The 24,942-nt window shown below is 41.5% G+C and overlaps 2 protein-coding genes across 2 annotated transcripts; both read left to right on the top strand.

Moving 5' to 3' along the window:
* Positions 1–310: 310 nt before the first annotated feature.
* On the top strand, positions 311–2,529 carry LOC141637893 (uncharacterized). The gene is made up of 3 exons (XM_074447301.1): positions 311–730; positions 926–1,291; positions 2,263–2,529. The coding sequence occupies exons 1-3, from the start codon at positions 311–313 to the stop codon at positions 2,527–2,529; spliced, it is 1,053 nt and encodes a 350-aa protein (XP_074303402.1).
* A 7,465-nt stretch (positions 2,530–9,994) lies between these two features.
* Positions 9,995–15,113, top strand: LOC141637884 (BTB/POZ domain-containing protein At1g55760-like). Its single transcript, XM_074447295.1, has 2 exons — positions 9,995–10,037; positions 14,381–15,113. The coding sequence occupies exons 1-2, from the start codon at positions 9,995–9,997 to the stop codon at positions 14,980–14,982; spliced, it is 645 nt and encodes a 214-aa protein (XP_074303396.1). The 3' UTR covers positions 14,983–15,113.
* The last annotated feature ends 9,829 nt before the right edge of the window (positions 15,114–24,942 follow it).

The following is a 24,942-nucleotide window of genomic DNA, read 5'->3' as shown; positions in this document are numbered from 1 at the left end:
CAGTGGAAAATTTCTGGGGTATATGGTGACCCAGAGGGGAATAGAGGCCAGCACCGAACAAATCAGAGCAATTCTGCAGCTGGAGTCACCACAGAAACCGAAAGACGTCCAGCACCTGACTGGAAGAGTGGCAGCCCTAAACAGATTCATATCCAGATCCTCGGACAGATCCAGGCTGTTTTATGATGTACTTAGAAAGAGCCAGAGATTTGAGTGGACGGAGGAACATTAGAAAGCATTTCAGAAGCTGAAACGTTATCTCAGCACCCCACCACTCCTGTCGAATCTAGAACCAGGAGAGCCACTATTCATGTGCCTGTCACTCACAGAAGTAGCAGTCAGTGCAGTACTAGTGCGAGAGCAGGTAGGATCACAACACCCAGTGTATTACGTCAGTAAGTCTTTGCTTCCAGCGGAGACCAGGTATACGTCACTAGAAACATTTATCCTTGCACTAGTTACTGCATCTTATAAATTGCGTCCCTACTTCGAGTCTCATACAATTTCTGTGATAACTAACTATCCTCTTAAGACCATCATGAGAAAACTAGAATTGTCAGGGAGGATGGCTAAATGGTCCATGCACTTGAGCGGTTACGATTTGAAGTTTGAACCCCGTACGGCCATAAAGTCTCAGGCTCTGGCAGACTTTATGTCTGACTTCTGCCCAGCTCTCCAGACCCAGGCAGAACAGGACATTCTGAGTCTGGAAGAAGATAAATGGGAACAAGTATGAGAGCTACATGTGGACGGAGCCTCCAATGCCAAAGAAGCAGGAGTAGGACTGGTCCTCAAGTCGCCCCAGGGAGATCTCATAGTCCAGGTTGTACGATATGAATTCAAAGCCACAAACAACGAAGCAGAATATGAGGCATTGATCCTGGGTCTGAAGCTGGCTCTGGATCTGAAAATCAGACACCTCTAGGTTTGCAGTGATTCTAAGCTTATAGTTAACCATGTTAATAATTGCTATGAGGGCAGGGATCCCAGGATGATGGCATACCTAGACGTAGCAAAGGAGCTGAAACTCAGATTTGTCACGTTCAACATCAAGCAAATCCCCAGGGATCAGAATGCAGAAGCAGACGCACTAGCCACCCTGAGGGCAACCTTCAAAACAGGAGCCATCTCCACAATACCAATTGTCCACGTGATGGTGTCAGCAACACTAAAATCTCAGCAGGAAGCAGAAGTGGTGTGCAGCACCAGCGGTGAAGAAAATACTCTAGACTGGAGGAAACCATACCTTGACTGGCTGCAGAATGATATCCTGCCAGCAGATAAAAATGAGGTAAGGGGCTTCAGAATGAGAGCATCCAAATTCATACTAATTGATGGTGTTTTGTTCAGGAAATCCCTCGCTGGACCCTACCTCAGATGCCTGGATCGGGAAGAGTCTCAGGCTGTTTTGCATGCTCTCCGCAATGGAGAATGTGGAAACCATGCAGGGGGCAGGAGCCTGTCCAACAAGGCACTGAGGCAGGGATACTTCTGGCCCACAATGCGCAAAGACGCCATGGAATTCGCAAAAAGATGTGACGCTTGTCAGAGGCACGCCCACGTTAGCCACCAGCCTGCAGAGCCTCTGTATCAGGTTATCTCACCATGGCCCTTCATGAAGTGGGGAATGGACATCGTGGGACCATTACCCAGAGCGCCAAGAAACAAAGTCTATATGCTCGCCATGACGGACTACTTCTCCAAATGGATAGAAGCAGAATCATCCTCCCAGGTTACAGAAACCCATGTGATATCTTTCATTAAACGCAATATCATATGCAGGTTTGGCATTCCATCTGAGATTATATGTGATAATGGGTCCCAATTCATTGGAAATAAGACTGAAGCTTTTTGTGCTAGGTGGAATATCTCGTTGCAGAAGTCTACTCCTAGGAACCCCCAGTCCAACGGACAAGCTGAATCCAGCAATAAGATTATCGTCGAAAATTTGAAAAATAAGCTGGAGGAGATTGGGGGCAAATGGGCAGAAGAGCTACCTCTGGTTCTCTGGGCTGACAGAACCACACCCAAGGTTGCAACGGGACAAACTCCCTTCAGCCTGGTGTTCGGAGCAGAAGCAGTCATTCCATCCGAAATTAGGGTCCCAACCCACAGATATGGATGCATAACAGAAGATCGGAATCAGGTAGAAATGGCAAGCAGTCTGGACACGATAGATGAACTCAGAACCTGCGCCCAGATCAGGATGGCTTCCTACCGACAAACTGTGGCTAGAAGATATAACAAAAATGTAAAAATAAGAACCCTGCAGGTAGGAGATCTGGTCCTGAGGAAAGTCTTCCAGAATACCAAGAACCAGCGAGCAGGAAAATTCGCCTACAACTAGGAGGGGCCATACCAAGTAGAAAGTACAATTGGAAATGGAGTTTAACGACTCATGACTATGGAAGGACAAATGATTCCCAGATCCTGGAATATCACCCACTTGAAAAAATATTTCATTTAAGTCACCAGCATGGTCAGCAACTGGGTACTCAGCCTACCAGATACAGCTCAGCCAGGTTCTAGATATTGCTTTAAATATTTCTCTGGCTCTGAATATTTTTCTGGTTCTGAAAAATTATTTCCGAGTTTAACATTTTATGGTTCTAAACACTTTACACCAATTTTGAATTTGAATATCTTTTTGAACATTTCCTAGTTCTGAAATTTTTCTAGCATATTTAGATCCTAACATTTTCTGGTTCTGAAATAACTCTACATGCATTTTAATTAAGATTATAAAATTCTCAAGTTATAAAACCACTTTAAGTGTTTTAAAAATTCCTTTCTATTTCTTTCAAATAAATGGCTAAGTGAATAAAATGCAAACTAATCTGGCAAAGTCTGTATTCACTACAGAAGGCGTGTGTCCGTTGTTAAGCACGTACAACCGGGACAACCAGTCTTCCGCGATGCATTAGCACCCACACAAGCCTGGCTCCTATGAACGAGTGGGCATACTAGACCCCTTAGCCAGCAATCAAACAGCGATGGCCAAACAAACGACGTGCATGCACAAATCAAAGCACCAGAAACGGTACGACACAAAGATATATCTAGCAGAAAAACACTTAAGTTCAAAAGCAAAATATGTCTTGACACCAGAACCAGACCAAAATACATCAGACTGTTCGAAATTAAAATGTTAGGCACTGCAGGGCCAAAAACTAACTAGGCATGATAAAAGTTTTTCAGACGCAGAAAAAGCTAGTCAATATCAACATGATCCACCGCCTCAACAGCAGATGCCTGGGTGTCACGAGCAGGAGAGGTCACCTCCTCCTCAGCACCTGGATCATCAGCAGAAGCAGCGCCAGCTTCTACCAGGCCAGCTAGCAGATCCAGGTTCAGGCCATCAGGAAAATCAGCAGCAAGCCTTTCCTCTTCAGCTCCCAAGTCACAAGCCGAATGCTCTCCACTTTGGAACGCCTTTATGCACTTAATCTTCGTCTCCCGAGCAGCATAAGAAAGAGCATTCACTAAAGTCTCCCCGAGCTCGGCATTCTTCTCCTTCAACTCTTGCACTTCAGAAGCCTTCTCTTCCAGAATCTGAGAAACACGAGCCTCCGCATCAGAAGCACGCTTCTCAGCATCAGAAGCATGTTTTTCAGCATCGGAAGCACGTTTCTCAAAGATCGATTGCAGACTTTCGGCCTCGGCAGACGTTCCTTAGCGTCGCAGATTCTTCTCTCGGCACTGAAACTCCGTTCTTCAAAGATCGAAAGACTACTCAGAACTTCGCTTCGAGCGGCCTCCTCCAGCGAAGACTGGGGACTTGTCTAAATCAGCCTGGATTTTAAGTCTGCCCTGCTCAGCTGCTCTCATCTGCTTCTGAAAATCAGCATACTCTGCTTCCAGGAGAGGTACCTTCTCCCGCAGGAATAAAGCCGTCTAGAAAGACTGTCAAACCAGAGCAGAGTGAAAAAAAAAACAGAGAAAGAGAAAGCTTGAAGCAGTTAGTAGCTATTCACCTCAAAGGAATGCTCAGCTGTACGATCCACCAAATCACGCGGGGCTCTGCTCCCCAACGCAGACCTGGGGGCAAGAAACAGCAGCTGGTTCATTAAGCCCAGGTTGCGCGCAGATTTGGCCTTGCCAAAGTCGTCTGGAAATGTAAAGGCAACAACCCTAGTAGCAGGAGCAGATTTGGAAGTAGGAATAGCCCCAGACGCAGGAGTAGCTCCGAAGCGATGCGGCTCCGGATGCGGAATAGCTCCGAAGCGGGAACCGAGACAGTGTAGATTCGATAGAGAGACAGGCGGAAGTAGGGGCGGTGTCCTGGAACAAGAGGATCCCCAGAAGCAGACAACCCATGCCCAGGAATTGGAGGCCTTGCGGCTAGAGGAGTGGCTTCGAAGGGAGTTTGTTCCTTAGCCTGACCCACAGCAGCAGATCTTCTCTTAGCAGGAGGTCCGGAACCAGGGGCAGGGACGGTTTTTCTTTTCTCAGCAGGCTTAGGAGCAACCTCAACACGTTTCTTTTCCCTCAGAGCCAGGACGTCATCCAGCAAAATTTTGGATTTTGCGGAACCTGAAGGCAGAGATAATCAAATCAGAACCAGAAAGGTATTGTATGACCAGAACCAGAAAAAGGGACAAAGTAGCATACCAGTCGACATTGATTCGCGTACTTCCACCTCTCCTCCTTCTTCTTTGAGTTCTTCTTCTTTCGAAGCAGATACAGAATCCTGAACCAGATTAGTAAAAGTCCGGCGTTCCTCCGGAGGCCCGAAAAGTTTGGTCAAAGATGCAACCTCGTTGGAAGATGGAATCAGATGATGCAAACCTACGCAAGAAGCCAAGTAAGGAAACATAAGTGTCAAAATAAAAATTAAAAAGTAAGGGCATGCAAGTACCGCCAGGTGCTGACGATGTAATCAGTGGGAGGAGGAAGTGTATCAATTTTCAAGAAGATAAAACGAGAGAACCACTTACTATCATCAGGTTTCACGGGAAAGATGATGCAACTTTTCTCCCCATCTCGCACCTGAATGGTCACCTGGCCCCGACTAAGGGACCTGACCGAGAACAGATGTGCAAGATCTGAAAGACCAATGTCATAGACATAGCGGCTATTCATAGCATGTACTGCAAGCAGAGTTCGCCAAGTATACGAGGCAACTTGACAGATAGCCAAACTATTCAGATTCAGAAATTCCTGGACCAGAGGAGGAAACGAGAACCTCAGGCCCAGGCGGAATGCATATTCATACAAACATATCCACCCCTCCCTCACAAAATCAGCTTTCTGACCAGGAACGGGTATGTGAAACACCACATGGTCGGAAAAACCAAATGTCTCCTTGATATAAGCAAGATCCTCTGGAGTGAAGTCGGAATCACAGGAATGCTTGGCGGAAAGGACACCGCCGGAAGGAAAAAGGTCGGCCGACGCCGGAGTCTCTGCAGCGGAAGTCGAAGAAGCATCTTGATTGGACATGATAAAACAAAGGAAAAAGGAAGCAAAAGAGGGAAAGGACGACAGGGTACCTGTCACGGCGGCCGGGAAAGGAGCAGTTGATGAATAGTGAGAAAGATGGGAAAGTGAGAGGTAATGATGAGAGGAGTTGGGGAATATAAAAGGAGGAGGATACCGAGGGAGTAGTATAAAAAGAAGAGTTTGAGGGCAAGTGGGGAGTTAATTGGCGGTTGAGAAGCATTAAATGGGGGAAGTTGTAGAACCAAGGTAACTGCTAAAACTTCGTCAGTCCTCCGCATCGCAAACAGAAATTCCCGCCTAAAATCATTTGAGACGGTAATTTGGGGGCAATTGTTAGGTATAAAAAATAAATTTTATCATCTGTGACGTGGCACTTTTTTACTGGAAGAAAGTATGGCATAAAGATGGCGACGTGGCATACGATTATTGGAAGATGGAAAGAAAAGGGGATTGATGATGTGGCATAAAGGGGACCTTGGGATTGAAAAGTAAACAAACACAAAATTGATGAGCTAAAAACACACGTGCAACATAAGGCCACCAACCAAGTCAATCAACAAACTCCTATTCACATGGGAGTTGACCAAGTATCTAGGAGCAGAAGCAGGGGGCAGTTCCATAACCCTAAAATCTGGTTCCGGCAGCTATATAAACAAGAGAAGAGCAACATACCAAGGGTATTCGAAAAACATCTCAAGCAACATATCACTCCTAAAAATCCCGTCTATACTTAGCAATACTCTGCTACAAAAATAATCTTGTACTTCCTTACTTACGCATTTATCCTCGATTATAGTGAAAAGTTGGTGGGATTCCGACTCCTCTCTCGGTTGTTCCCACACCGGGTTTTCCGCGTCACCAAAAATCCTCCGTGTCATTCTCTCGTTCGTCTTTATTTCGTTTTTCATATCGTTGCATTTGAACCATAATTGGCATTAAGAATAATCACTATCACTCACATAATTAATTCATAAACCGGTAAATTTTTACCAAAACAAATAGCAACAATAGTAAATAAATTAATATAATAATAATAATAATAATAATAATATAGTAATAATAATAATCATCATCATCATCTTATTTGAACTATATCTACCTTAATTTAATGGAGTTTAAAAAGAACAGAACAGAACTAAATTTTATAAAGTTAAAATGACTTAAATTGAATTTATAAAATTTGAAATTAAGTTAAAAGAACAGTTCTTAATATCATATATTATATTAAAGCAATAACCGCCAACCTCTTTGATCGCCACGTGTCACTGTCCCTTCAGATGCCACGTGTCACTGTCTCTTCCGATGCCACGTGTCATTGTTTATTTTAAAAAAAAAAAATTAACATCTCCAATCATGTCAGGTGAAGTATTTATGCCCAATATATGATTTCTGCCCAATTTTAAGTATTTTAGAAGTTACCAAATATTACCAAAAAAAAATCTTCGAATTCCTAAATCAAACCTTCAATTACATCTATCAATCCCCTAAAAAACGGAAAGAATATAGTATTTGAATACTATTTATGGATTAAAATTAAAAAATTAAGCAAAAAAAATTCTACAAACAATATTGCTACAAAATTCTACAGATTTTCGTGAATATATTCTACAAACAATATAGTTTTTGTGAATATAGTCACAAAAATTAAGCAAAAAAATTCTACAGATTTTTGCTCAAAATAAAGCAAAAAAATTCTACAATATATTCTACAAACAATATTGCTACAAAATTTCCATTTCCAAGTGTATATTTTCAAAAATCTGAATAGATGCGTGAATCACGGACCAAACATGGAAAACATGATTTTAGAGATATTTCGTATAATTGATTTTAGAAGATATTTAGTGTATTCTAATCATAGAAACAATATAAATTATACGGAGTATAAATTTTCTAAGTGTGATTCTATCTGGTAGCATGCGATTTTATCTTAATTTAAAATGTCAATCAATCAATCAAGTTTAAATGTAAATGTAAATTTTATTAACTTCCATAGTTATAATTATAAATTATAATTATAGCATACTCGAATGACAATTACATAAATTGAAAGTTTGCATTAAATTTTGGCATCTTATTTTCATTTCCTTGATTTGCCGTATATATCTATGCATCATTAGGAAAGTTTTAACACTAATTTCTCCATTAATATCTCTTAAAATCACGTCAATATTGATTTCAAATTTGGGCGTGATTCATGCAACTAAAAAGATACCGAAGCATTCACTTCCTATTTGAAATGAGGATTAAGTTGCTGAGATTTTGCTAAAGTAAGCTTTTATATTGAGCAAATATAGAAAATAGCTACTTCGTATATTTAAATGATCTTCTGATATATTCACACTTTTATTACTACTAATTCCCGCCATTTTTCTTCTTAATATCAAGACTCCTTATTTAAACCGTTCGTATACTTCGCAAATTTAATATATGCGAGTTTGTCCGCCGCCATTTTTATGGTTACCTCCAAATGCCACCTTCAACCATCATTATCTCCTTGCCTCTGTTAGACAAAAAGTCATGCCCAATTGTTTAGAATATTATTTTTCAGCGCAAGGTATGATAATCAGAAGAAGTCGACAGTGCTCCTTTTTAATCTTTCATTTACTACTTTTATTTTTTTTTTTTTTTTCTAATATTGTAATTGAGCAGGGCTCTAATTTTATATATAGTTAAATAACAACTAATATGAATGTCGAGTCCTTCTAATAATAACAGTGATTATGATTACGGAAGTCGGTCCTTAAGGCAAGGAGGAATTCGACACACTCAAGTCAAATAAGATGAAAATAAATGGTAAGATATTGATCTTGGTGTTGGAGTGGTAATATATCAGCGCCCTTATATATTTTAATCTATAATTGTTTCATCTTATTTCTTCATCATTGTAGTTTTATATGGTATGCGTAGTAAAAATTGATTGTGGATAAATGATGATTTTTATTGTTTAATAGTGTTATATGGTACTATAACTATTTGATTTGCATTAATTGTCATGTATTTCTTTGTCTAATCATTTGTTTAATTTTTTATTGAGGGTATCTTTATCAAAGTCGAACAGATGACGACTCGGACGACGGAGGGAGTATGTGAAAGAGTGAAGTAGAGTTTAGAGACAATTTGTGTACTCCTGCTTTGGTTTTGCCTAAAGAAAGATTTCAATGTACTTCGAATTACAGCTCTAATACGTATTTTTGTCTTTTTCAGCTATCAACGAGTCACTTTTGTTTTCTAAGTAGTATAGAGCGAACAATGTCGCAAGTCAAAAATAATTATACTATGTAAATGTAAAATATGTTGAGGTCACAAAATCTTGGTAATAAATGGCAAAAATAAAATCTTGAGTGCAGTTAAAACAAGAACAAAAAACTCACACGATATCATCGATCAGGTTTGATATTTGGCACGAAATACCCAATATAATTATCTGGAAAACTTTAAGAGGCCATAACTCCTGTTTAAGAGTTCAAAAATGACGATTTTTTTCTTTCAAATCGCCAATTACAAAATAAGCGCCCTGCCAATTACAAAATAAGCGTACTACGTATCATAAAAATGTTAAAATGTAATCCTGCAACTGAAAATAAGCGTCTTGTATAACTCCTCACCAAATAATAAAAATGTAAATATTCTCTTAAGTTAGAAGAAGTACTCCGTATCGTATATCGTATATATTATATTGTAGCTGAAATCGGTAATTTATAGAGTGTCATAAACATGAGAAATTGGCAAATTTATAAGTTCATTTAATATTAATCATAATCATATTATTAATTGTAATATTTAACAACCAATCTTTATTTCCTTACAAGACAATGTCCCATTGTCAAAATCGCATCTAAACTACTATAACGAGTAAGGTTGCTACTACTTAAATTTTTTTGATTCGTTCCATAAATTAAAGTGCGTCATTTAACGAAAGAAGTTTAAGAAAATATTTGATTACCTTGAAACAATCTTACTTTATTCTGATGTTGGTTTTAAAAAAAAACTAAAAAAAGGAAATAAATATAAATTAGCTAAAATTAATCAAGTAATTCTATAATATACATCAGAGCATGAGAAATAGATAATTCTTCGTACAAAATTATCATAAAATCAATTTAGATACTTGGTATTATTTTCAATTTTTATAAATTGGAATAAATTTTAAAAAATATCTAATAACTAATACATAACATTATGACATTGAAAGGTAGTAAATAAGGTGTTAACAAAAAAATATTTTATTTTAATTTTATTGGTCAATCTCCCATTTTAAATTATATCAAATTAATTGTGTTGCATGAGAAATTGTTCTACAATGTTGAGAGGCAAGTGTTAACATGACTTAGTAAACAAAAAAAAAGAAATTTTAAAAAATTAGTATTTGGCGACTTGAAAGACAAATGAATGGGTGGTGTTGATGGTGGGAAGTCGTGATAGAGGAAGGGTAAGCGAACTCGCTATGGGTGGGTAATGATGGGGTAGAGGAACCGAATAAGTTTACGAGTAGGGTTAGGAGTCACACACAGGATGAGGCCGGGAAGGTGGTTATGTTTGAGGGTATACGATGGGGGACGTAGAGAATGGTGGTGGAGGGTTGCAAGAGGGTGGTTAGTTGGGGGGAGGGGGGGGGGGGGGGGAGAGATAGGGGTTGAGAGAGACGTCGTTGGTCATCACTACGGTGGAGGATGTACGGATAGGTCTCGAGGTAGTCGGTAATGATAGTGAATGCTGCTTCCAGATGACCAGGAAAACAAAAGTAATATGATAAAAAAATAAAAAACATTGTATATTGCGTAAGTAAATTGGTTATGAAATCTATGATTATTTTATATTTATTTTTCAAATTTCATCTCTCATAAGTATAAAAAGTCGAGAAAAAAAAGTGGAATAGTTTGAATAAAATTAAGCAATATAAACTTATCAAAAGTGTATGGGTAGACAAAGTAACATTTTCTAATATTTATTAATTTACTAAATCCAAAAAATACGTAAGTTTTTTACTTTTGATAATAATTTTTGTTGCCACCCGTGCAGTGCACGGATTCAAAAACTAGTTAATGACAATGTCTAATAGTATGTTTGAGAGATAAGTGGATAACTGAAATCAAAGATAAACAAACATAAGGCAAGAATTGACAAACTTTCCTTATCCATTGAATGTTAAAACACAAGTACTAAATGGAATAAGGAGTGATATAAATTTAATTTGGTGGGTTGAATTTGTGTCGAAGACAACTAAGCTAAGCAAATTAGTTGGTATGGATCTCCACTTGGACTTTCCTAGTTTTTTTTTTGTTTGTTTTTTATGGATTATGAAAGAAAACTAGGTTGATCCTCTAGGATATGATCAATCTATCTCATCCTTTCGAATAAGAGAGGTAAGTTGAAGTCACCGGCTATCAAACCACCTCAAAAGAGTTGGACATGAATGTCCAATAGAAGCAATGAAGTCAACAACCTTGTTAATTTCACGAAAGTAATATTTAATTATCACTTCATCAAAAAAAATAAAGGTCTAATTTCATATCCTTAATAATATTAAAATTTTCTAAAGGAATTTCACATCCTAGTTATTTGTTGATCTTCCATTTTAGCTTGTCTCCTACGTCTGACACACTAAGCTAAGGCGTAACCTATTTCTAGGAAATTAGTGGGTACGGATCCCACTTGGACTTTCCTAGTTATTGTTGAGTTTCCATGTTACCTTCGGTGCTCTATTTCTACCTTACTTGTCTTCCAATTTGCCTTATTGTGAAAGAGACACTACCGTCTTCGGCTTATGACAAATAATATCCGTTACAAATAAGACGCTTTGTTGGATTTTAGTTGGCTTTAGGAAACAGTTAGTCTTGCTGAAGACGGGTCGGAGTAAGTGACGGATAATGTTACTCACAAAACGGATAGGGGGACAAGTGGGGCACCCCCACCACCTGCTTCCCTCTCTCCTTTATTTGGGTCATAGGTATATGACTGTGTACATCTGATAGCGGCCCTACCTTTATATTTGGTGTCATATCATTGTTATCGAGGACTTTTTATTGGAGGCTGCGAAACGTCGTCGACGTTTTGTAACGAATTGTCGACGTTTTAAAAAAAAAAAACCATCACTACCCTTGCTCACCCTCTCTCTACTCTATTCTCTCACAAATCCCCCCAAACAACAAACTTAAAAAAAAAAAAAAATTCACAACTTTGTTAATCGAATTCAATGTTAAACAACGAATCATCGAACGAGGAATCATCCGTCATCTGCATTACCGATATTAAAACGTTAGATAAAAAAATAAACAACTTTTTATAACAAAGAAATATATATAAATTATCCATTAAAATACAAAATTAAAGACAAAAATGAAATTAAAATGTCTGAACCATGGACGGACGTTGAAACCCATTGTCCCAGCCCATACCCGACGTGAACAGTCATCGTCCCCTTCCCCACAGGACGTTGAGACTCGTTGTCTCACCCTTGTTCAGATAATGAATGGCCACGTCCCAACCCACCCCGGACGATGACTTTCAACGTCACCTGACCTTCAGCCCCAACGTGAATATTCAACGTCACCTTCCAACCCCGACGTGAACATTCAACGTCACCTTCCAACCCCGACGTGAACATTAAACGTCACCTTCCAACCCCGACGCGAGCAATCTACATCAGCCTCCAAGTCTGACGTCACTATTCAACGTCCCTCACCATCCATGACATACAACTACCAACAACAAACCAAATTCAACCCGACAACAAGAAGAAAAAATGCAACGGCAACAAAAATCACCGAGCAACGACAACAACAATAAATCGAATTAATTATAAATTAAAATCAGTAAACTAATTGAAGATTCTCCTCTCACATACCAAATCCATTTGAATTTATAAAATCTAATTTTTCCTAAACTAATTCATAATAAACAAAAGAATTGGATGTGTATTACTTACTTGTGGTGGTCGGTGTTGGTGCTGCGGTGTTGTCTGTTGGTGGTGGTGCTTGATGCTGATGATGCGTGGTGGTGGTGGTGGTGGTGGTTTGTCGATTAAAACAGAAAGTGAGAGAGAGAGAGGGCGAGTTGAGTGATTAAAAGAGACGGTAAGAGGGACCGAGATGCGTAGGGTGGGGAGAGTGCGGCGGGGCCGGTGTGGTGGTGGTGGTCGGAGGCGGCAGTGCGTGTGGGTGTAGGTGTGGTAGTTTTGGTAGTGTCGGGTTGAAGGGGGAGATTGAGGGAAAGAGAGATTAAAGTGAAAGAGAGAGTTCAAGGGTAGGATCGTCTTTTTTTTAAAAAAACGTCGATGATTTGTTATAAAACGTTGACGATGTTTCGCAGCCCGGTTTTTATTTCCAAATCGCCATTTCGAAGGATTAGTACTCTGTAATTACGAGTCGCTGTGTATGTGTAAACCGTGTGATTACGCAGTTATTTATCCTTCCGAAATGAAATGCACTCTTTAGAAAATTGTTGATATGAAATTCACAAATTCTTGTTTAAGATGTGGGTATCCGTCTTTAACTCAAAACTACCCGAGTAAAAATAAAAGACCACTAGTACCTAGAGGAAAACTTTTTTCTGCTTTTTGCGTCATGAAGTGACGGTCGATAGTGGTATGTGTCTATGTGATCATCATTCGTCCCTATCATTTACGAGTATACTTTTAATTGAAACATTTCTCACAAAGATAAAAAAACGACAGGGACGGAGGGAGTAATTCTGATAGTCAGATGATTTACAGCAGATTCTCTTTTGGCCTTGTTGATTGTGATTTGAAATATCTGAATTGCTGGTTGTTTGGTTTTTAAGGCATTTGGTTCTGGAGAAGAATAGATTGTTAATGATCAAGCTCTATCCCGAGATTTCCAAACTAAGTAAAGAAGATCCGCCAATTGCATCTTTCATCATCCGTGTCTTATCTTCCGTCGGTGACCGCAAGCCCCTTTGTCCATCCTGGTATTTCCTCCGTCTCAGTCACTTTTCTAACGTTTTTCTTATTTGACTATCTCACTTATTTATTTTACATTTCCGGCTCAAAGCGGAAAATTATAATTATAATTAGATTAAACCTTGTTTGTGCATAAGACAAAAAAGAGGAGGTAAGCCAATTTTTTTTTTTTTTGGTTGTATCCTAAATGTTTATGTTATGGGACAATGGACTAAATTCTTAATAGTCCCCACATTATATGGATTGTAGTTATCATTGATATACAAACCCATACTTCTAAATAATATACTCATGAAATGATAAAATACGATGATTTGGCGTGTTACAATCCATACATTCGTCTCTAATTACAGGTAACTCGATTTTATTATTGCTTGTCATTTTCAAAAGTGTAATAAATTTGTGCAGAAATAAAAGATCAACAACTCAAGAGTGCCGACGACTTTGTTTGGCCACTTGATCTTCAGCTTCTTGGAGGAAAATTCATCATTGATGTTGAATTTCTCGACTTAAAGACTGTTCCTCCACAAGTACGCGTCAACTCGATACACAAATTGTTGTTTCAGACATATCATTTTCGTCTTTTCAAAAAGACGGGATTTGATGACCACTTTTTTGGTTAAATGTAACCACAATGGTCCAAATAATTTTATGGCTTATACGCTTGTTTTCCCAAAAGTGGTCACATTTGACTGTAAATTGATCTAAAAATCCCGTCTTTTTGAAAAAGACCAAAATGGCCTGCCTTAAGGGAGACCAACTCCCATCCATAAGAGGGTTCAATATTCCGTTTCTTGGTCTTGGGTTCGAAACCTATTTGGTAGTGTAGTATATGGCGGTTGCCTAATGTATTTCTATTTTTCTTCTTAGTTTACATTATTGCAATATTACCTCGTCCTCTTAAATTTTGTGCTCCCTTATTAAAAATCATGGTTCCGCCACTAGTCAAGCTGAAGTTATTGAACTGTTTGGTGAACTGCCTCAAAATCTATCTAAAACAAGTAATATGATAACAAGGCGGAGAGCCTTACTCGATTTGGGCTGAAGGACAAACCCAGAAAAGATCCAATACTACAGCCCTCAATTGCCTTAACCACATGCTGACCAAGGGCATCTACACGGACATCACAATCAACACGTCCGATGGGTCGGGTCGGGCGCACAGGGCAGTCCTGGCAGCACGGTCACCAGTCTTCCAGACCATGTTCGCCCACGACCTTCAAGATAAGGAGTACTCTACCATCAACATTTCAGACATGTCAGTTGAGTCATGCCAAGCTTTCCTAAGCTACATCTATGGCACTATTGACCCTAATGATTTCAGGTCCCACCGCCTTGCTCTTCTGCACGCTGCTGACAAGTATGATGTTTCCGACCTCAAGGAGGCATGCCATGAAAGCCTCCTTGAGGACATTGATGCTAAAAATGTCCTTGAGAGCCTGCAGAATGCAGCCTTGTATCAGCTTCCTGAGCTTAAGGATAATTGTCTGAAGTATTTGGTCAAGTTTGGTAAGATTTTCGACATTCGTGATGACTTCAATATGTTCCTTCAATGTGCTGATAGAGATTTGATTACTCAGGTCTTTCAAGAAATTCTCACAACTTGGAAAGGCTTCTAAACTTTGGTGGCTTCTTTCAGTTATGCCGCCAGTTATGCCGCCAGTTTCAGCAAGGTGTATAAACTCTGTGGTGCGTCCATGATACCTGGCTTGATTAATAGGATGGTGTTTAGGTATTTTTTACCAAGTTGATTGATTAGGGTCAATGCGGTCTTACTCGTTGGTTGATTGTATGATTGTTCGTATGTTTGATAAGTAAAAAGAAAAATAAGTACGTAATGTAAATTGACACGTGAGATTTGGTGACGCGGAAAACCCAATGTGGGAAAAACCGCGGGAGGGACGGTACCCTACCAAATATTGCACTACTTGAATAGGAGGATGATTACAATTGAGGCGTAAAGCTAATCCTGCTGGCGCTAGGCGTCAGGCCTGCAAGATCTTAGACGGATGTATATTTGAGTATAATAATATGCTAATGCCGTGGTATGGATGTGTTCTTGAATGTAAATGTGTGAACGTGTTGTTGAATATGTGAATATGTGAATATGTGTATGTCCTTCTTGATTTGCTTCCTTGGCTATTTATAGGGTAAAAACCCTAGATATGTCCTACTTTGATTATGGAAAGGGAATATAATCTCCATATGGACTCTTTCCAAACTCGGCCGTCTTTCCCAATTCTCCCTGATCTCCCTAACTTCTCCCTAACTTGTCTTTCCCTAATCCGGATGTCTTCTCTGATGGGCTCGTGGTCTTCTTTCAGCCTGCTCCCCCTTTTCCTAATTACGGGCTTCCTTCCTCCTTACCACTCCTCCCATAACGTTTTATTTCATTAAGTGGGCATTCCTTATTATGCTATTTTTAGCCCAAACAGTTTGCCCCAAATTTCTTGTGAAGTATACTTTAAGGTGTCGAGTAAGGAATTTACGTAATCGAATGCTAAAACCCTAAGCCGTCTTTTACACTCCTTCTCATGCAATCCATCACGTCAGCGGCCCTATTCCTCTTTTCTCGCACCTTTTTCCCTCTCTCTTCTTTATAACCCCAACTTCCACCTTTCACTTTCATTAACTCCAAATCATTTCAAAAAATTTCCTTCTCTCTAAACCCTCGACTTCCCTCCTCTTTCATCTTGCCGACTTCACTGTTCCACTCCCCTCCGTTTCTTTCACAAGGTATTCTTCCCCTTTTCTCCTTTAATTTCCATTTTCTCTTTCTTCGCCATGGGTAAAACCCGACAATCCTCATCAACCCCTGCACCCGCTGACCGTAATCTTGACCCAACCTTTCCTTCTCGGGGGCTCTTTAAACATCCCCACGACTGTGACTCCGCTTTGACTACGGCCGACATTCCTATGATCAAGAGTCTGCTTGGTCTTGGTGATGGGGTGGACATTGCCATCCTCGAACCGGACGAAAAAGTCGACGCCCTTCGTCCGGGGTGGGTTAGTTTTTATCTGTACCCATTTAGATACGACCTCCGTTTTCCTTTTCCTAAACTCATTCAAGACTTCATCTTCACCAACAACTTCGCCATGGCACAAATTTCGGCTGCCATTTGGAGGGTTCTTCTTTACTCCCTGGCCGCCGGTCAGAACACTGGTAAACCTATCACTCTGGGCGATCTAGCCCACATGTACAACATCAGATCCCTGGGTAGGGGTCAATTCTCATTCCGGAGCCGTGGAGAGGCTTCCTTCAGACACGTGTCCAAATCCCGTGATGAGAAATGGTTTGAGGATTTCTTCTTTGTGAGGAAGGACTCTATCCAACCTCCTGCTGATTACATCTTCGAGAAATGGGTTCTAACTTCGAGTAAGTAGCCTTCCTGTCACCTGATTTATTTTATCTCGCCGCTTACTAGCTTACTTCATCGTCTTCATGCAGGCCCCTGTGACCTGACCCACATTGGTGCCAAGATCCCTACCTGCAGCAAATTGTTCAGTATCTCTGAATCTGAGAGAAAGTTCCCAGACCTGCTCCTTGGTTTTTCACCTGCTTCCTCCTCCAACCCTTCTCAGTCGGCTCACAGTATGTCTTCTGGTGAGACTTCCACAACCATTTTAATTTGCATGTTGTTCCTCCTGATTTTCTAAGTATCCTGTCGTCTGAGGCTACATCTGTTTGCAGGTTCAAAAGTTGATCCTTTAGAAATCATCCTCCAAAGCGCCAAAAGGAAGAGACCTTCTCGCGGCCACGATGTGGCCTCTGCCTCCAAGAGGAGTGCTCCTGCCGCTTCCTTCCGGACTCCTCCTACGTTTTCCGATTCTGCACCCGAGCCCTTGGAGGTTGACCGTTGTCTCGTCATCCGCCTACTCCTCCTACTACCGTCCTCGTGCTTCATCCAAATGGAGGCATTACCGCTTATTTCCCAGGGGGTTTTGGGAATGTGGACAAGGTGTCATCTTGGCCGGAGATCGACCAGTGCTCTTCCCTCCTCTCGAAGGAGACATTTTCGAGTTCTCTCCGGAGGAGATGGCCGAGAACGACGTGCACAATGCCTTCATGGTAAATACTCTTCATTTTCTACCTCGTTTGTTTGCTTTTGCTTGGATTCCTCTTGCGACTTCGACTTTCTTGCCCCACCCTCCAACAGCACTCTATAATAGGAATATGATCAACATAGTGCAGACCACCAGCCGTGCTACCAACGTAAAAAAGCAGGAGCTGAAGGGGACTATTGCCGATTTGGCGCAGCAGCGGGCTGATCTGAAGGAGCGTGTGGTGGAGCTGAAGACTGAGCTTGCTGTCACCAAGAAGAAGCTGAATGAGGGGGCTGATCAGCTGGCTCGCACTCAAGCGGTGTGCAACACTTTTTCTGACTCCCTCAAGCGCTCTGATGAGAAGATCAGCGAGCTGATCTCCCTGGCCACCAATGTTGTTGCCTATGCTACCTGGCGGGGAAAAATCAGCAGGATGCGTGCTGCTCTTGAGGAGGCTCCTACCTAACAAGCTATAGAGGAGGAGCAGAAGCAGCTGGAGATGCTATACCCCATCCAACCTGATCTGAGTGCGCTGATGCCTGAAGTTGGGGAGGTGAATTCTCCTGTATTGGCTGAGCAAGCTGCTGGGGTGACGCTGGAATGTCCCAGGACGCTGCTGACGGAGCTCAGGAAGCTATGGCAGCTGCGGATGTGCAAGCTGGTGCGGTACCTGAAATGGGAGGTCAGCAGGCAGAGGAGATGCCAGAGGTAGAGGTCATTAATGTGACCGATAATTAAGTTATTTTTTTTTATCAATGAACGTTTTGGCAGTCTGGCCCAGAGGTGGCAGACTTGTAAGTTTTTAAAACTCTCTTTTGTGGTTGCTCCGCCAAGGTGGCGGTTAAACTTTGGGCCGTATTTTGGGCCATGTTTTGGAATGCCCCTTGTCATAGTTTGACAAGGTTTTAGCCTACATATCGTATGCTTGTTATTTATTTTCCCTAGTTTAGGAAGTTTGCCGTGTCAGCCTGCTTGACTGATTTAGGCGAGTCCTGTCATCCTGAAAAGGCTGACGTTCTGACTCAGCTAGTTGTCGTGTCGGCCTGATGGCTAATTTAGGCATATGCCGCAATATAAGGAGGAGTGGCCGTGTCAACCTAAGAGGCTGATTTAGACCAACCTGATCAGCCTGAAAAAGCTGATCCAGACTAAGCTAACTGCCGTGTCAGCCTGATGGCTGATTTAGGCGTATGCCGCAGTTTTGGACTACTTAACCTTGTTCATGACGCAAGGTGTGTTCATCACGCTTTAAGCCAATAGATGCGTAATTTAGGCAAGTTTATCGTCATTCTAGGACCAATGGGACGCTGCAGGATTCTGGTAGCGCAGATATCCCTACGTTCTATGTTCGTGTGCATGCATGCTGGGGCCCTGATTAATTGCGATTAATGCAAGCTACGTCCAGGGGGTGGTATCAAGGGTAGCTGGGTAAGCGTTTTTAGCTGTCAACCAGGCTCCCTTTCGTATGTTCCACACTCCACCTGGTGAGGGTGCTCCTTGTGGAGAAAATAGGTTAGGCATGTTGGAGTGTCATGTGCCTTGTCACCCCGCGTTGGCAGTTGACAGTCCTGCTAGACATCCTTTCAAAGTACCATAGACACTAGGATTCAAAGTGATGTACTTAGAGAAGCCTGAAAATAAGAAAATCTATTAAAATGATGTGAAGTACTGTCGCCATCTCATGGGGTACTGAGCAATTGTGGTCCCAGACGCCGCTGAGACCACACCATCTAATAGTAGTTTAAAGTTTTAAAAGAGCTAGAGACACCAGAAATAAAAGTGAAATTGGCAGTATGCCTACTACCGGATTTTTATTTTAACTTTAAAAAATGATTTGGCTTTTCATAGTACATCATTCTGAAAGTTAAAGTCTACTTATTATTAAAAGTAATATCTCTTCAGGTGAAGTATGTTTCATGGGCGTTGCATGATTTGACAGTCCATAGTCATCAGTCTGTATGCACCATGACCAACAACTCCTTCTACCTGGTATGGTCCTTCCCATTTATAGACGAATTTGCCTGCTTTTCGATTCTTGGTATTTTGAAACACCTCTCGGAGAACCAGGTCTCCTACCTCCAGGAGCCTGACTTTCACATTCTTGTTATAACTCCTGACCACTGACTGTTTGTAGGCAGCCAGACGGATTTTTGCGCTTACTCGCAGCTCGTCAATTGTGTCCAGGCTTCTGATCATCTCTGCATTGTTCAGTTCCCCTGTCATATTTTCATACCTGTGAGTGGGAACTAGAATTTCTGACGGAATGACTGCTTCCGCGCCAAACACCAGGCTGAAGGGTGTTTGACCTGTTGCTATCTTTGGTGTCGTTCTGTCCGACCATAATACTAGTGGCAATTCATCTGCCCACTTTCCTCCTAACTTCTGTAACCCCCTTCTCAGATTGTTCATGATGATTTTGTTGCTGGATTTAGCTTGCCCGTTGGACTTCGAGGTCCTGGGTGCTGACTTTTTTAGGGTGATATTCCACCTGGCACAGTATCCCTTGGTGTCGTTGGAGATGAATTGTGAGCCATTGTCACATATGATTTCTGATGTGATATCAAACCTGCAAATGATGTTTCGTTTTATAAACGAAATGACCTGTTTATCTTTTATTTCTGTGAATGCTTCTGCCTCTATCCACTTGGAGAAGTAATCTGTCATTGTCAGCATCCAGGTTCTGTTTCCTGTGGCTCGTGGCCGAGGTCCTACTATGTCCATGCCCCATGCCATGAATGGCCAGGGAGAAATGATAGGGTGCAAGGGTTCTTGGTGATGGATCATTGGTCTTTGCGCCGGCGACGCGTCACATTTACGTGCGTACTCTGCTGCATCTGCCTTCATTGTAGGCCAGTAGTATCCCTGTCTGAGGGCTTTATTTGCCAGACTCCTGCCCCTTGCATGGTTTCCACATTCGCCACTGTGGAGAGCATGTAACACAGTCTGTGCTTCTTCCTTATCCAGGCACCGCAAGTAGGGGCCTGCCAGTGATTTTCTGAATAATATATCATCAATGAGTATGAACCTGGAGGCCTTCACTCAGAAAGCTCTCACTTCTTTCTTGTCGTCTGGCAGCTTGTTATGACGCAGCCAGTCTAGGTAAGGTGTACGCCAATCCCAGTCATCTGCTTGCTCAGATGTTTGATCAGGTGACTGTGAGCTCGCAGCTTCCTCTGTAACTGCCTGGGCTCCTTCTCCATTCTGTGGATCCTCCAGTTCTTCTTTGTCTACTTCATCTGCCTTCTGGATAGAAGGCTCCAGCATGTGTGCTATTGGAATGCTGGATAGCTTTATTGGTTTAAATGTTGCCCCCAGAGTTGCCAAGGCGTCCGCTTCCACATTTTGATCTCTAGGAATCTGCCTAAGCTTGCAAATTGTGAATTTTTGTTTTAATTCCTTCGCTATTTTCAAGTATGCAATCATCGTTGAGTCTTTGGCTATGAACTTATCATTTGCGTGGTTGACTATTAGCAAAGAGTCACTGGATATGTGCAGCCGTGCAGGTGCCTGACCCCTAACTCCAGAGCTAGCTTCATTCCCAATATTAAGGCCTCGTATTCTGTTTCATTGTTGGTTCCCTTGAATTCACATCTTACTACTTGCGCTATCAGGTCTCTCTGTGGTGATCGCAGGATTAATCCCACACCTGCCCCCCTTTGGTTGGAGGCTCCGTCAATATGCATCTGCCAGACTTCTGCCTCCTTGCTTTCCTCTAAGGTGAGGATCTCTGAATCTGCCAGATTCTGGATGGCTGGACTGAAGTCTGACACGAAGTCGGCCAGTGCTTGCGATTTGATTGCTGTTATGGGGTCATACTGGATATCGTACCCACTGAGGTGTACAGACCATTTTGACATTGCCTGATAGTTCAGACTTCCTCATGATAGATTTTAGCGGGTAGTTGGTCACGACATGTATGATGTGAGACTCAAAATAGGGGCGCAGTTTGCGAGATGCTACTACCAATGCTAGTACTAATTTTTCAAGAGATGTGTACCTGGTTTCTGCCGGCAGCAGAGACTTGCTCACGTAGTATATTGGCTTCTGCTCTTTTTCCTGCTCTCTAACCAGAACAGCACTCACTGCCACCTCTGTGACGGCCAGGTATAGGAATAGTGGTTCCCCTGGCTCGGCTTCAACAGCAGCGGCGGGCTGCTGAGGTAGTGTTTCAGCTCTCTGAACGCTTGCTCGTGATTCGAGGTCCATTCAAAGTTCTGGCTTTTCCTTAGTATGTCGTAAAACAGCCTGCATTTGTCTGAAGATCTTGAAATGAACCTGTTCAGGGTTGCTACCTTTCCAGCTAGTCTTTAAACATCCTTAGGCTTTTCAGGTGATTCTAGTTGTAAGATAGCTTTGATCTGCTCGATGCTGGCCTCTATCCCCCTTTAAGTTACAATATAGCCTAAGAATTTGCCAGAAGATACTCCGAAGGTGCATTTATATGGGTTTAGCTTCATTTTGTATTCCCTGAGGGTGCTGAAATACGAAATAATTCGAAGATTCCTGCAAAAACAACATCGCGTGTCGATTCCAAACTAAGTTCGGAACTCGACACTAAATCTCACACTTGTTCACGCCTTACCACAATTGTTCAAGCATAACATATCGTCTCCACTAATAAGGTATATGTCACATTACGCTACTCAAGTTACCCAACTCGGGTTACCTGCTACCGAATCTTCCATAAACATAATCACGTCATCATTTACACTTAACTTACTTTATACGTTACTACCAAATTTGTGTTTATTCGACTTAAAACATGTAAATTAGCATTAGTTCATCCTTTCATATAACATATAATTGCATATTCTTCATAACAATTTAATCTATTATGTTCCACATTCAATCATAAGTAAATTATTTTACACAAATCAATTATTACGCAGCGGAAAATCTCAACTAATAAACAAGGCATATCCGCATTATTATAAGCTATGTTTCATATTATAACTCAACAATTCCATAATTATCATCATCGTAATCACGGTAGGGTTTATAAACTCGTATATGACTACCGTCACCATCACTTATAGCAAACACCAACATGTTCACTCTTCAAGTCACGACATACACTTCCACATTTTCACGCATCTCAAACACGTAAACCTTTATCACGTATCTCATACCATCGTATAAGCTCACTAATCACACCAAAAACTTCACTAATTCCACCAAAGATTACTATACACGGCCCAAATACCACTATCACACCCCCCCTTAAAAGACTTAACCAGAGATAGCTCCGGCACAATTAATATACACATCACACATAGACACACGGACTCCACATTCCCGTACCATGTGACTGGCTTAAGTATCATGGGGCCAAGACTTTGAAATGAGGGCGCCTACTCACCCAAAATCTAGCATCAGCGGGGCTCCCATTATACATACACCAGGTTCATTTTATTAGACTCCCTACATTCATTAAGTTCATTTGTTACAGGTTCCAAAATCGTCGTTCTGATACCACTTTGTAACACCCCCATATTCAGAGGAGCCTTAACTAGGCCTTCCTTAGCATATAAGGGCGTTACCATCTCGGTTGCCCGAGAAAGTAATAATCAAATGTCGATAAAAGAACTATTATGTTACTTTACAAGTGATTTAAAACCAACTGACGATATAAAGATACAGCTCAAAGACTGCTCGCTATAACTATCAAATCTCGTGAAGACTCATCCCTGCCCGAACTCCAGCTATCAACCATATCAACACCTGCTAAGACAGACTGCTCACCATAAGGGATCACGGCAGACACATACACAAACAAGACAACCACACAAGGTCAGTACTTAGATAAGATACGACAATATCAACAACAACTATCAATACAACTCAACACAATCAGTCACACACACAAACACACCCACTCCAATCAATCTCCGTCACCGACTGTCCACTGGACCAGCCCTGCCAGTGGGGGACCGCAGCCGTTCGCACCTAAGCCCCGCTCATCATACCGAGCGATAACCCTGTCCCATTAATGTGCACATCCCTTCCCGTGGCGGGTTCCACGGAGGGCGAAACTAGGGCGTGAAGCCACTCCCGCAAGTGACTCCACTCAGCCGAGAACGCATCTCGAGAATCAGAGACAAACAATCACAATCACAATCAGAACCATCACACTACAAATGCGATAAAATACAACAATCACAATACAACCACAACATCCGACACACTAGACCATCTACAGAAACTGAGTAGGCGAACCCACCTTTAAGGAACTGCAACCAATCCATGCCAACACATGCCATAACCAGCAACCAAGCAAAGCCTATAAGCACAACACGATCATCTATTACTACCAAGCAAACCCTAATTGCAAAGATGAGGATAGTGATGATGATTATGACATACCTATAAGGAGAAACCCGGCAAAAGACCGCTACCCGACTCAAGCTACGCTCTCCTAAGGCACAAGGACCTTCAAAGGGCTTCCATGGAGGTTTTTGTGGTGAAGGGAAGGGAAAGAGGTGACTGATGGATGGGAAGAATGTGGCGGAAATGAATTGCGGATTTAACAAAACGCGATTAAAAACCCTCGCTGAAAACTCGATACTCGATCGAGTACCCAACATACTCGATCGAGTGACCCCCTAGTCGATCGAGTAACCTCGCTACTCGATCGAGTAGCCTCTACTCTATCGAGTACCACTCCTAACACGTAACCGAAGATAGTTTTGGCACGCACTTCTAAGAACTATTCCCGCTCCCACGGTCAGTCAACACTGGTCAAAGGGTCTCTAAAAGGACGGGTATTACAGTCTTCCCCCCTTAAAAGAACTTTGTCCCCGAAGTTCAACTCACCTATCTCCACACACAAGACACGGGACAACACGACCTCACCACCCTTCCTACTCGAGTCATTACTCCCCGGAAATACCATCCCCCATGTCATCATCATCACTATCTAACGCTCTATTCGTAACGACTTTTACGCCTATCATACACACATTGTCATCATCAATCACATTACTCTATATGTTATATAAAACATCAACCTCGTAATGCAAAGCACGAACAACGATCACTCACCATATGATAACAACTATCAACTCGAAACATGTCTCATATCAACCACCACCAACTAATACCACCATGTTACTTAACCACGCGATTCAACTACGATCCATTGCACCATAACTATCTCTTCATGACCGTCCTTTAAAACATACCTTCACATTCACTTTAATGAACTAAAGTAACCACTTACACTTCGTATGAGCAATGTTATCAAAGTACTAGAAAATTTTGTAATTAAACAACAAAACATTATAAACAAACAAAAACACAATTTCGAACTCAGCCTTTTTACTTTGCGACATTACTCTTCCCCTCTAAAAAGGAATTTCGTCCCCGAAGTTCACCACCAAAAATTACAACACACATTACCTATTACTTGCATCATAACATAAAATAAAACCATATTATTTGTTTTGGACATTACTCGCTAAGCATATCCTTGTTAAATTCGATATCATACACAAACCATCGGAATAACTAGCCACCGTCGATAAAGCATGTTAATA

This window comes from Silene latifolia, chromosome 2 (genome assembly GCF_048544455.1).
Source record: "Silene latifolia isolate original U9 population chromosome 2, ASM4854445v1, whole genome shotgun sequence".
Taxonomy (NCBI): Eukaryota; Viridiplantae; Streptophyta; class Magnoliopsida; order Caryophyllales; family Caryophyllaceae; genus Silene; species Silene latifolia.
Note: the sequence above shows the minus strand (reverse complement) of the source record. Positions and strands in the feature narration are given on the sequence as shown.